We start from the raw sequence: 13,913 nt of genomic DNA on the forward strand, positions 1-13,913 counted from the left end.
AATTTGGGAACTGCAGCTGATGAGTCAGGCAGATGTGCCACTCGCCAGTGACACGCAGTGGATGTGAAACAATGATAAATATTGCAAAGCCGTCATAAACTGCCCTTCAGGTTCACCAAGTTTTTTTTTTCTTTTTGAATGAAAACTTTAAAAAAGATGACGAACTCAGAAATATGACTTGAAACATCCTGGCTCACGGCCAGCTTCCTAAGTGTCCAGTTTAGCCAACGTCATATCAGACCAGATCAGACCACAGCTGCCTTTGGAGACAATTCTCTCTTCCTCCTTTAGCCTAGGGTTTGATCACGGACTACATTACATACTTGAATAATCTGTGATTAAGCTCTTCCAGGGACCTACTTTGTAGCTCAATGACTCATGCCCTTAGGTTTCCCCCTCTCATTCTAGGGATGAAATGGCAGACAGAAGAGGAGCAGCCTACCTCACAACCAGCCAATTTTAAGGTACGGGAGCTATACAGGAGATAAATAACACAAACCAGGCAGAAATCAGGGGGATTTTTGCTATAATGTTTTCACTTTCCTGTGAGGATCTCAAAGCACTCTGCAAATAGGAACTGACCCCCGCAAAGTGCTTGTGAAGCAGGAAAGGATTATTATTCCTCTTTTGTAAAATAATTTAGTGGATGAATCATACAAATCCATTTCAGCCTTCAGGTTGCTAGTTGGCTATTCTCTGTGACCACTGCCTTAAATATTCTCCACACCCCATGTGCTATGTCACCGCTTGCCTAAATCACACGCTGCTCAGAGGCTAAGGCTACAAATTTTCATAGAGGTGTCTATCAAACTCTGGGGAATGTAAATAAATAAATATAATATTCAAACAAAGTTTCTGTGCCTTCTCTTGTGTTAGGTTTCTACATTTGGATGGCTAGATTCCTGAGTGAGCAATCGATTGGAAGAGATCACAGATTATATATAACACACAGCTAGCACCAGCTAGAAGGCTGCAGAGTTTTTCCAGTAAATTTACTTCTGTTGCATAAAACAATGTCATCTTACTGCCGCTCATTCCAACAGCTTTGCTCAGGCTGGGGATAGCTGACGGATGAGCAGATGTTGGTGAATACTTTGCTGAATGAAGACCTAAAAATAGCTGACAAACTGTCTCCTTTTGAAGTATTTTTGATATTGTTCCTGTGGTATCGCAAAATTGGAAAGTGTTTGCAGGGTGTTAGTTTTCTAAGCCCTGGAGCTGGTATATAAAGAGGGTGGGATGTGACCTATCTCCTTTATCTTCCACAGAGAAGCAAAAAAGACAACAGAAGAAGAAAATGAAACTGTAAATACTAGATAGGTAGTTTTTTGTTGATTCGCCCCATCATAGCAATGTACCAGTCCATCCTCCAAATGGACCACCCCACAGCTTGGTTCTCAAAATATTTCATCCTGTAGACCACCAATGTCAGATCCATGGATTCTAATTAGCTGTTTGGCTCTTCTGAGGGTTATGTGGGTATATATAGGCATCCATGGTAATCATGCGAATGAAGCTCAGGCTTGGACAGTGCTTTGCGACCTGCAGCTGCAGACTGCACGTGGCTTTTTAAGGACTTCTTTGTGTCTTCCAAAACTATAATTGCAAAGTAAAAAAACAAAACAAAACAAACCTCCTGATTATTTTAGATGAACGGTGAACATCTAAATGCCCAAAAATGAATGACTCATCTTTAAATAGCGAATGATACGGGATCTTGAAATGTTGGATAACTCCCCGTAGCGTCCTCCAGAGAGAGAGGAGGTTTGGGGATGAAAGTCAGGAAGACAGTGGTACACAAACGTAAAGTGTGAGGAAACAGAATATGGAAGAAGTTTGTGAATATCCTGCAGTAAACTTGCATCGTATTACACACCCTTGTGTGTGCGCTGTTCTTAAAATCGGGGTTACAAAAAGTATGGTTGGATGTTACTTATGAAGCACCATCTTGTATTCGCATGCATTTTCAGGAAGCGGAGCTCTCTCCAGTGTGGCATCCTGTGGGAAGAGAAGGGGCCATGAGGCAGAGTTATTTCACTTCAGCTCTTGGATGACCCTTTGAGGGAGATGAATCATAAGCAGTCCTCTTCCCCACATTGCATCAAAACCATTCACTGCCACCCAGCAGGGCTGACAGCCACCACGGGCCCCAGGGCCAGGCAGGAGACAGACCTGGCTCTGTGCACCAGGAATGGGCAGAACCGAGAGAGGAAGGGGTGAGGTCTAAGGCAAATCAGCCTTTAGCACCACCCTCATAGGTGCATGCAGTGGTGGAGCAGCATTGTGGCTGCACATCAAAAGGGCCTGAAACTCCAACCACCTCTACTGACAAAGTCGCAGTGGCAGCAGCCAGAGCGCCAGGTCCCTTTGAAAAGCTGGGCCTCAGGGCAACAGCCCTCTTTGCCCCTCACTCCCCTGTCGGCGGGCTACCTGCCACCAATGTTTTGTGCTGACTGGCTAAGAGACAACACACAAAAGATGGCCCTTCTCCTTGAGAGAGTGCACAAAGAGAGCACCAGAAAGCCCTATCTGTAGGCTCTCCCCATTCAAGGCTTAAATGATCAACCTCAAACAAACCTAGCTTGACAATCTGAGTAGCAATGCAGAAAGTTATCTGCGAAACATTCAGAGCCACCCCAACCCCAAGACAACATGTGGGGGGTGGGATTCCACCACCACGTTGACACATTATAAAACTTGCTTCCCCCGCACGTAGATTTTGTGAGCTCACAGAAGAGGCAGGTTTTAGTGAAAGAACTTGCATGGCCTTTTAGCCCCTCTCTCCCTGACCTACTCATAACACTGGGGTTATCTTTGCTCCCTCTTTCCTCCTCTGTCCAGGCTCTGCTGGTTCTCCATTTACCTCTTCTCTCACCCCGCTTACAAAACTCTGGCCCTTCTCCAAATCATCTCTCTACTGAAGTACTGAAACCTCCTCCTCACTGGCTTCCCTACCTTCCAGGCTCTCACCGTGGACTTGCTGCAGCCTGGCTCCACCCTCCCGGGAGGGGCATGACCTCAGGTGGAAGGGGCAAGGCTGCACCACCCAGAGCGCACCAGGCTACCCTCCCCATGTAGCCCTAAGAGCTGCCTGCAGTGCGGCACATGGCACTCCAGCTGCAATTTAAAGGGCATGGGGCTCTGGCTGCCACTGCCAGCTCCAGGCCCTTTTGAATCACCAGGCCCTGAGCAACTGCCTCCTTCATCCCTGACTCCTGTCTGTGGGCCTGGTCTCCCACCTTCAAGCTCCAGCTAAAATCACCTTTCTTGCCCATGACTCTGATTTTATTACTCCACTGTTTGAATCCCTTAGCTGGCTTCCCAGGGTCATTTTGCATTAAGTATACACTCCTTATTTTCATGCTTGAGGTTCTCCACAGTGTGACTCCTCCCTATATCTCTGTTCTATAGCTTAAAGGGAGGTGCAGGTGTCTAGCTCACCTCTGGGTCAAAACCTCAGAGTGTGAACTCTTTGGGGTTGAGTCTGCAAAACGGCATGTCCAAGGTGTTCTATTATAGCTGGAGCTAGAGAGCTGTCTGTGGTTAAGGTTTGTCTGACGCTTCCCACTATAAGACCCTGCTTTTAATTGCTTATTACTTTGCCAAACTACAAGTGCATGGGCTGAAATCCTCTGTGCCAGCGGATGACCTTAGGCTACATTTTTTATGAAGTTCTGAAAAATGGTTCAGCTGTTTTCTGACAATAAGTTAAGGTGGGAAATACACAGCTTTGCTCAGGTTAAAAAATTCTTACAGTCATTCCACTGAGAAGCTCTAGTGCAGTTTTTTTTTCAACCTGCAGTCCTCATGTGGCCCAATTACCACATAGCTGTGGCCCATCTGTGTACTTGGAAAAAAAAATCCAGTCCTGGCTGGCCAGCCCTTCACAGGGCAAGTTCTGGGGTCCCAGCTGTGGGGCCCCATATGAGGTGGAATCCAGGGTGCCAGCTGCTCAGCCCCAGGCAGGGTGGGTTTTGGGGTTCCAGCTGCCCTGCCTCATGTGCAGGGCTCCACCTGTCTTGCTCTGTTGAGGACTCTCTGAGAGGGGAGCTTTGAGCATGGAGTCCTTGGTGAGTCTTTGTGGGAGGGGCCCTCCGGTTCTCAACATGCAGCCCACGTCACACACATTGCAGGCTACATATGCAGTCTACAATGATAAACAGCTTGAGAAACACTGCTCTACCACCTCTGCACTGTGGCACAATGGCTTGGACTGTGGCAAGGGGGGGACCTTTATGGCAAAAATATGTCTTTGGCTGCTCTGCTGAAAATTCCCCCAAATATAGCCAAGTTATAAGTTGTGAAAAATCTCAGTTGAAAAAGGCAATCTTTAGCACGGGTACTCCTGAACTCCTGGGTGCTGGGCTTTGTAACTTGAATGTTCGTTAAACGTTTTTTGGAGGTAATACATAATAGTCCTGTGCAGCTGCATAACATACTTGCTTGTATTCATTTGCAGACGAATTTGACGCCCTCAGCTCATGCTTAAACAAAGACTGTGAATGGCTGGCTAAATACGAAAGCAGCTTCTCCTCCCTTGGCGTTCACACCTCCAGATCAGCTGCTGGTAGTAAGCCTCACCCTTGCTGACTGAGCTAACTTTGTTATCCCCACCCTTGCTCTGGCTTATTTATACCTGGCCCTGCAGATTTCCAAGACCAGCATCTGATGACGTGAGTCTGTGCTCACGAAAGCTCATGCTCAGAACTTTTCTGTTAGTCTATAAGGTGCCACAGGACCCTTCATTGCTGATACTTGCTTGTGTGTGTTCTAAGACAGGAAGCTGCAAGTGGAGTGCCCTGAACTGCTCAAGAGTAGCAGCAATCTAGGACTTTAGAAGATATTACATTGCTTACATCTTAGCAGTGAAACCTGGCTCATGCTACAACATTGTGTTCGAACACAGTTCCAACTTTCCTTAGCCTGTCAGATGTCTTTGTCCACACTGCTCAGTTTATAATAATGCTGTGCTTTCCTAGTTGTCCCAAAGATAAAAGTAGGGGGATTTGTAAACTTTGTCTATGTCAACAGGACTTCTATGTCTTGTTACCTGAGGAGTATTCACTCTGCAGCATAGGGTATTACCTCTGTTGGAGTTCTCCACGCAGCATGGGACAGGAGATCAAGCTGTCCTACCTAGCTCTAAGGCTAGCCACACTCCACTTAAACACAAAAGCATGCAGTCAAGTCAGCCTGTTTGGATAGAGCCTGGACTGATTAAGCTGTCTTCCAGCCTTCTCCAAGCAAATTGATTGCTTCTGATTTGCATGCTTAATTTGAGCAAGGTGAGCTTCTTTCCAGCAACGGCTGGCCGATCACATCTGCAAATGAGAATGCTCATTTCGGTCTTCTCTTGTTTAAAAATGCAGCTGACCTTGTATTGCTCCTCCACCTTCTGGTAAGATATCCTGCAATTATATTTGGCATAATTCACAGCTAGCTAAGAGTCATGGAGAAACACATCTTCTTGACACAATGGTCCGGATCCTCAGCTTGTTTCAATCAATGAAGCTCCTTTGAAGTCAACAGAGCTCTGCCCATTTACATCATCTGAGGCCCAGGGACACGAAGGGAAAGTGGTAAATTGAGATTGTCTTTTGTTCAACAGACAAATATCAGGAGAGGCAAAGAAACAAGACACAGAAAAGGTGCTTCTTTGTTTAACCTCTTTTGACTGGAATGACGTAATTCACTCAAACTGACTCACCCCGAATTGAAATCCCTAGATTTTTCCACTCTTGAAAAAGCATTAAAGTCTCCCTTCCGCATTGGATAGATTTTTGCCTTGTCAGCAGAAATAAGACCAGTTTAAAGCTAAAGGCAGTGGAAGCTCTCTGAGATAAAGTCGTTAGGGACTTTGCAGGATTGATTCTGCAGAGGCTAGGCACAGGATTGCTGAATTGTAAACTGTCAGTGGTGTGAACTCAAAGGGAAAGACACGGACTATAGGTTTTTATGGCAAAGAAAAGAATGAAGCTTTGAAAAAAGGAGGATGGGAGAAGACAGAGTTAATGAGCTCTAAAAAGAAAGAGGCAATTCCTTCACTTAAAGGCAATCAATATTTGTCTGAAAACATCAGAAAAATGGATAACTTTGGCTTAGGCTACGTCTACACAGCAGTTATTTCGAAATAACAGCTGTTACTTGGAAATAGCTTTGTGAGCATTTACACTAAGCACACACTATTTTGAAGTAAATTCAAAATAGCGGGTGTGTTACTTCATATGTCATCAACCTCATTGCAGGAGGAATAATGCATATTTAGAAACAGGTGCGATTAGGACACAGAATATGGCTATTTTGAAATAAGCCATAATGGTGTCCAACGGCGCTATGGCTGTAGCCACACCAGCCCCTACTTTTGGAGGGGCTATGGTAATGTGGCACTTCAGCAGACGCTAATGAGGTGCTACAATGAATATGCAGCACCTCATTAGCATAATGGCGGCTGCACGTGCTTCAAAAGTGCTACTTTCTAAACGCACGCCACCCCTGTAGCTGGGGGCCTTTGGAAATGGCTCTCTGATTTTGAAAGCTCCTTATTCATGTTTGGTTTTGAGACTAAGGGGCTTTTGAAATCAGGGGGGCATTTTGAAAAGCCCCCGGCTACACGGGTGGCGTGCATTTCGAAAGCAGCACTTTTCAAACACGCGCAGCCGCAATTATGGTAATGAGGCACTGCATATTCATGGCAGCATCTCATTAGCATCTGCTGAAGTGCTACATTACCATAGCCCCTCCAAAAGGAGGGGCTAGTGTGGCCACAGCCTTCGTGTTCAGACATGCTATTTCGAAATAGCTAGGTGCTAGTTCAAAATGCCTTCTTGCCTATAGATGTGTCATTCTGAAATAAGCTATGTGGCTACATCTGCACTAGCCCCCACCTTTCAAAAGGGGGACGCTAATGAGACACTTCTGCACATGACAACCAAATAGGAATAAGGGGCTTTCGAAGACTTGGGGGGGTTCCTTTCCAAAGGCCCCTATCTACACGGGTGCTGCGGCTGCTATTATGCTAATGAGACACTGCATATTCACAGCAGCACCTCATTAGCATATCCCAAAGTGTCTCATCAGCATCTCCCTTTCAAAAGGTGGGGGCTAGCGTAAACATAGCCTTTCAGAATAGCTATTCCAGAATGAACTGTTTTGAAGTAACACTGCTGTGTAGACATAGCCTTAGAGAGAAGAGGTGGTCTGGAATTTTTCACCAAAACATTTTTTCCCCAGAAAATGCCTATTATTTTAAATCCAAATTTTTCATGGGAAATAATTGGTACTGACTGACTTCCTGATTTAAAAACATTTTGAAAAATGTTTTTGACACTGTCAATGTTTTTCATTTCAATGTATTCAAACTGCGAAATTCCATTTTTTTCATCTGAAATAACTTTTCATTTTGCAATAATCTGATTTTAGTAAAAATTAAAAATAAATAAAATGATTTAAAGCTAAATGAAATGTTTCAGAATTATTGGGATGAAATGTTTAGATTCCAGCTTGTTATTTTTTTGGAGATTTTACTTCTTCATCTCAATTCAGGGTGTGGAAATTTTTTTGAAATCTCAAATACTTTTGCAGCAGAAGGAAATAATTTCCTTTCCAGATCTATCATAGTAAGAATCTGATTTCTAATTTTAGTCAGATTCATAGATTGTTTATCAGACTCTATTGACCTGACAAGTTCATGGTTGCAATACACTTTGGAATACCATTTATCCTTGACAGACCTTTAGAAACTATTGGCTAGATCCTCAACAAAGCTTCTCCGAAGTCAATGTAGCTACACCAATTTACATCACCTGAAAATCTGGCACTATATATAAACCTCCATTGCTTAACACCCCACCCCCACCCCTGCGACAAAGTCTAAATAGAAAGAAATGTCAAGGGCCAACCTCTTAACCATATCCTAATATTCACCACATCGTGTTTCTTCTGATACTAACAGACTTCAATTAATCACAAGGAACTTACTTCTGCCCATAGCTTGTAAGGAAGCTTGTGCACACTGCACATTAACCTCTCTTTCAGTATAACACAAAACTGTAATTATAACCTAATGTGTTATAACACATGACGCACAGCACACTTAACTTATGTACATGTGTCAATCTTGAATATTTGCTAAGGTTGCTGAGGCTGTAATTAACGTTCTGTGCTACGCAGCAAGAGTGAGGTAGCCGTGTTAGTCTGTATTCCAACAAAACAAAACAGCAGTGATGTATCACTTTAAAAACTAACAAAATGATTTATTAGGTGATGAGCTTTCATGGGACAGACCCACTTCTTCAGATCAAACTAAGTATAAGATCAAACTTTGATCTGAAGAACTGGGTCTGTCCCATGAAAGCTCATCACCTAAAAATCATTTTGTTAGTCTTTAAAATGCTCCATGACTGCTGGTTTGTTCTGTCCTACATAATGAAGGCAATTAGTGTCTTGTGCGTGTAGTACTCCACACCGAAGATAAAGAGTTACTGTAGCTCAGTGAAGGAGATTGGGGCTAAGGATCTCAACATTCAGGCTTTTTTTGGGCCAGTACTTGCTGGTACTAAGTAATGGCACCTCAGCAGCCCCAGCCATGGGATTGGCTGGGCAGGGCCAGGGGGGAAGGGCAGGGAGCCAGCTGAGTACTGGCTCCTCTGTTTTGTTTTGTTTTTTTAACCAAAAAGGGCACTCATGCTTAATCTGGTGGCTCCAACAATCCTGTCCCTTAATGACCTTTTCTGGCATGTAAAAGGAACACACAAATCTCTTGATGAAGCCTGGACATCCTCTCTCTTTCCCCATCATCCATGTACAGTCTAGGTATCTGCATGCTAGTCACACACTACTTTGTTCTACCAACTGAGTACTTCCCCATCTCCCATGTACCTCACAAATGTCTTTGAGGTGCTTGATATAGTGACGCTCTGTGCTCATGATTTCATTAATTACGTTGGCTCTCATCTGATCGCGGTTCTGAAGGGTTCTGCTGAGACAGAGACAGTCGGCGCTTGGATCCAAATGGCCATTCTGTACTTCGCTGGTTCCTTCCTCTACTCCGTCTTCTTGGTTCACCCATAGCTGCAAGGAAGAAGAGGAAACAGCAATACATTCATTAGTAAAAGCATCAGAAGTCCAACTAATAAAAACAGACATGGCAACGATGGAATTATAGAAAGGGATACCGGAAAAGAAAAATAGGGCAGGAGCTTTGAAATTTCAGCACAGCTTGTCATCTTAGTTGTGGGAGCCCGCTTAGTCTTCCACACCTGCTCTGTCTGTATACTAGACTCTTGCAGTGCAAACTGCCTGGATCCGATCTGGAAGGCCACTTGAAAACTGCATATATTGTGATGCAGAATGCTCTTACCCTCCTTCTGAGAAGACACAGCTACTGGGACTGGTGCTGTGAATAGGATGCCACTCCAGATGCAAGAGATACTCAACATCCTGGTTATGAACTGCAAAGGGTCCAATTACAATGGGTAGCTCTAAAACCTCATCCCTGTACTTGTGAAGAGATCACCACAGGGAGCCAAGTGGACAGCATATACCTTCTCTGTCCTGAGGTTTCCAGCAGATAGTGACCAGTTCAGCCAGTTGGGGCCAGGAGTAGGGCCATCCTATATTGCACTGAGCTAGCCCACATTGGCTATGGCAATGTGGTTGCAGGCAAAAAGCGAGGAACACTCCCCAGCCAAACTTCCTCCTGCCTCTGGAATACCCTCTCTGCCTCTAACTCCAGCCTGAGGAGCAAAGAGGCACTGGGGCCAGCCCTGTGTGTAGCAGAAAGGCCTCCCGCACCAAGGTTTCCCCTGCAGGTCTTAAAGCCCCTTTGAAGTCATCATTTTGCTCCACCTTAGCTGGCTCAAAATGGCTGCAGCCCAGGGCTGAATTCCCTCAATAAACAGATAATTTTATGCAGTGCCTCTTTTATAAAACAAAAAAAAGGACCTGGTATTTAGCCAGCTCCTCACCCCCTGCCCCCAGCCAATCCAATGGCTGGGGCTGCCGAGGTGCTGGTACTCAGTACCGGCAAGTGCCGGTATTAAAAAGCATTGATTTTATGTCAGGACAATTTTGACCCCAAGCAAAACATAATAATTCAATAAAATAAAGAAGCTGGGGTCTAATTAACACTGAAACGGTCACTTAACAAAAACAAACCCACATATAGACTCAATCTACTTTAAACATATGCTATTTTCAAGCATATTCCCTTAAATCTCCTGTGTCTCATATAACACCATTTGGGACCCACAGTGAAAGGAATAAAGCTTTTGAAAGACAGATAAGCTGTTTGCTTTCGCCACAGGAAATTGGTTTGAAAAGGGCAATGTGTGTCTGATTCAGAAATTGGAATGTCTCTGAACTTCAATCCAGTCTAAACCCGGATGGGACACTAAAGTTTACAGAAATGTGATAGTATATTGATTTTCATTCCAATTGCAGTTTCCTTTGATCTTTATGTTTCTCATAAAAGTGTCCTCCAGCCAATCAACGCACCCTACCTTAGCATCAAGAGATTCTGTTGTGTGAGTTGCATCATGCTCCATAAGCAAATCCTGGGACGAACAGAATTTCTGAAAATTGTTTGTGGAATGAGGGTGAGCTTGGATTGGCTGGTGAACATTCTCAAAGGCTTTGGATTGGCCAGTGAACATTCTAATGTTGTACTGCTTTCAAAAACACAACAAATAAGGGGTTGCTATGTTCTCATAACAGTAAACTTCCCTTTCACCACCAAGTAACCATAATATGCAATAATCCCCCAGAATAAAAAAATATATATACAGTTGCTAGCCAATTCTTATTTCTTAAGAAAACCTCAATGTGTTTTTTTTCATATATATGAATCTCATTGTTAATAAAGCCCTCCATGTGTTATATTTATCATAAACTAGAAACTGGGTAAAAGGCACTATTAAATTAGACCTAAGTGAAAAATGGATTTTTTTGCCACAGAGACCTACAAACCGGACCTACAAATTTACTTTAATTGTGAGCTTAACTGGAAAAAGTCTATAAAAGTTTGTAAAATGTTGCCCTAATCTATAACAAATGTTAATAAAAAGTAAGTTAAGTTGCTTTCCATAATGAATGTTAATAAACAGGTGCAAATGAATCAGACAGAGACTCAATGACTTTAAACAAACAAACAAAAGGCATGTTGATAATAATTTAAAGATTATGTTCAAATCACACTTGGCAAAAAAAAAGTGGAACCAGAAATTAATGACCCAAAATTAGTGGTTCAGAGATAACTACTGGACAAAATAATGATGCATTGGGCTTTTCCGGTCACCACTGCTGTTCTGGAGCCTTAAAGAAAGAGATCTGGGGAGAAAAAATAGGAGAATAGATGAAGTGGAAGAATAGTCAGAGAAAGAAAGAATAGACAGAGGCTACTGCAGCAAGCGTCACCATAATAGCTGGCAACCTTACATCCACATTTCCTGGGACCCTGGCCTTCATTTCCCCAATTCTTAGGGATGTCCCCTAACCAGATTGATATAAAGAAAGAGGCAGGCAGATGACACCACCACACCTACCAGCTTCAGTTGAACCCAAACGCCATCTGAAATGACACAAGATGGTACTTCAACCAATAGCTGCAAAAACAACAGCTGCAGCCCATCTTAGCTAACTTCTCTCTTCCTCAATGGGACAGTTATTATCATCTTTGATAGCATCTAAGAAACTCTCCAACAAAGGGAGTTTCCTTCTAAACTTTCCAGGAAAAGGGAACGAGAGAAGTTGTGAAAATTAAATCTTGCTTTAATTCTCTTTTAAATGTTCTTTATTTTTAACGCCAGGTTACAAGAATATTCAATGGTGTGTTTGCCAAGGAACTAAGGAGGATGTGGTCTCTATAGCTGTGTCTACACGTGCACGCTACTTCGAAGTAGCGGCACTAACTTCGAAATAGCGCCCGTCGCGGCTACACGCGTTGGGCGCTATTTCGAAGTTAACTTCGACGTTAGGCGGCGAGACATCGAAGTCGCTAACCTCATGAGGGGATCGGAATAGCGCCCTACTTCGACGTTCAACGTTGAAGTAGGGACCGTGTAGATGATCCGCGTCCCGCAACGTCGAAATTGCCAGGTCCTCCATGGCGGCCATCAGCTGGGGGGTTGAGAGATGCTCTCTCTCCAGCCCCTGCGGGGCTCTATGGTCACCGTGGGCAGCAGCCCTTAGCCCAGGGCTTCTGGCTGCTGCTGTGGCAGCTGGGGATCCATGCTGCAGGCACAGGGTCTGCAACCAGTTGTCGGCTCTGTGGATCTTGTGTTGTTTAGTGCAACTGTGTCTGGGAGGGGCCCTTTAAGGGAGCGGCTTGCTGTTGAGTCCGCCCTGTGACCCTGTCTGCAGCTGTGCCTGGCACCCTTATTTCGATGTGTGCTACTTTGGCATGTAGACGTACCCTCGCAGCGCCTATTTCGATGTGGTGCCGCGCAACGTCGAAGTTGAACATCGACGTTGCCAGCCCTGGAGGACGTGTAGACGTTATTCATCGAAATAGCCTATTTTGATGTTGCTACCGATGTTGGCTTCACGTGTAGACGTAGCCTATATATCAAATCCTGGACCTTACATAAAACTATTTAATGCTGGACACTGAGTAGCTTAACATCTTTGGCCCATATATATCATCTAAATTAATACAACAGGCCAAACCATAACATAAATCAGGATCCATTTGAAATGAAAAACATTTTTCATCAAATAAACAAACAAAAAGAATCAACCAAAACACTTTGAGCTGACTTAAAAATTTCTTATAATTTCAATAAGTCAGTTTCTAGTTTTTTCATTGTTGTGTTTTTTTTTAATTGGCTACATCTACCCTAGAGAGTTTTGAAGACAAAACTGGGGTTTATAGACAAAACTCACAGTGTATACACACAAAATGCATTTTGTCAACATAAACTGTCAACAAAAAAAGCTGTGTAGATGCTTGGGGCACCCTTTTGTTGACAGAGCGATCAAAAGATTGATTCACTCATGTGAAGACACATTCTGTCGACAGAAATTTTATCAGAACGTCTCTTCCAACACTAACTTCTGTAGACAGTTGCTTCTAGCGTAGACATAGCCAAAGTGTTTTAAAATGGTCAAAATGAAACATTTGAGCTGTGTCTACATTGCAGAGTTCCGTCAACAGAAGTCAGTGTCGACAGATATTTCCCAACAGAACCTCTGTCTACAGAACGCGTCCACACCTAATACAGGCTCCCTGTGTTGATGCCCTCTGTCGACAGAACAGCCAACTGGAAGCTCTGCAAACATGGCTGCCCAGAGAACCAGAAGCTCTCTCTGTCAACAGAGCCCCCCCCCAGGTCATCTGTACTATTTTTCTGTAGACGGAATCTGTCTATGGAGGTGCTATACCTCAAACTTTCAAGACATAACTCTGCCAGAAAAAAGGTTGCCTTCTGTCAACAGATTCTAGCCACAACACATCTGTAGTGTGGACGTTCCCTAGTTTTGTCAACAGACGGCCTCTTTGGGGTGTAGACCCAGCTTTCAACTCTCTCAGAAAAATTTCCCAAACCACAAACTACTTGCCTAAGGCCCCCCAAAATACATTGTTGTTTTAAAAAAGAAGAAAGTGGGGGTGGCGAATGCCCCTCTCTATTTATTAGCTCAAGTAGTTCCCAACATTTGGCACATACACAAACATTTTGTAAAACCCAAACTCAAAAGAAAAGTTCTTGTGATTAAAAAAAATTGAAAAGAAAACTGTTTATTACAAAACAAATTTTCCTTTCCTGTGCCACCAAACAAATTATTACATTACTGAGAACCTGAAAGTAAATCTGTCTGTAAGTAAGAAAGAAACTGACTTCAGGAGTAGTCATTGTCCAAACTCAGAGAAAGGCACAAAGTAAATAAAAAGGTTACTGAGTGAAGATAAAATTTAATTT

The 13,913-nt window shown here is 43.6% G+C and overlaps 1 protein-coding gene across 10 annotated transcripts in view; it reads right to left on the reverse strand.

The window, feature by feature from the left end:
- Positions 1 to 13,913, reverse strand: part of ARHGEF9 (Cdc42 guanine nucleotide exchange factor 9) — a 383,799-nt gene that overhangs the window by 69,310 nt on the left and 300,576 nt on the right. For all 10 annotated transcript variants that reach the window (XM_075008221.1, XM_075008225.1, XM_075008220.1 and 7 more), the window contains one exon: positions 8,878 to 9,069. In XM_075008221.1, the coding sequence (XP_074864322.1) occupies positions 8,878 to 9,069 (192 nt within the window). The remainder of the gene's footprint in view (positions 1 to 8,877; positions 9,070 to 13,913) is intronic.

Source organism: Carettochelys insculpta, chromosome 13 (assembly GCF_033958435.1).
Source record: "Carettochelys insculpta isolate YL-2023 chromosome 13, ASM3395843v1, whole genome shotgun sequence".
Taxonomy (NCBI): Eukaryota; Metazoa; Chordata; order Testudines; family Carettochelyidae; genus Carettochelys; species Carettochelys insculpta.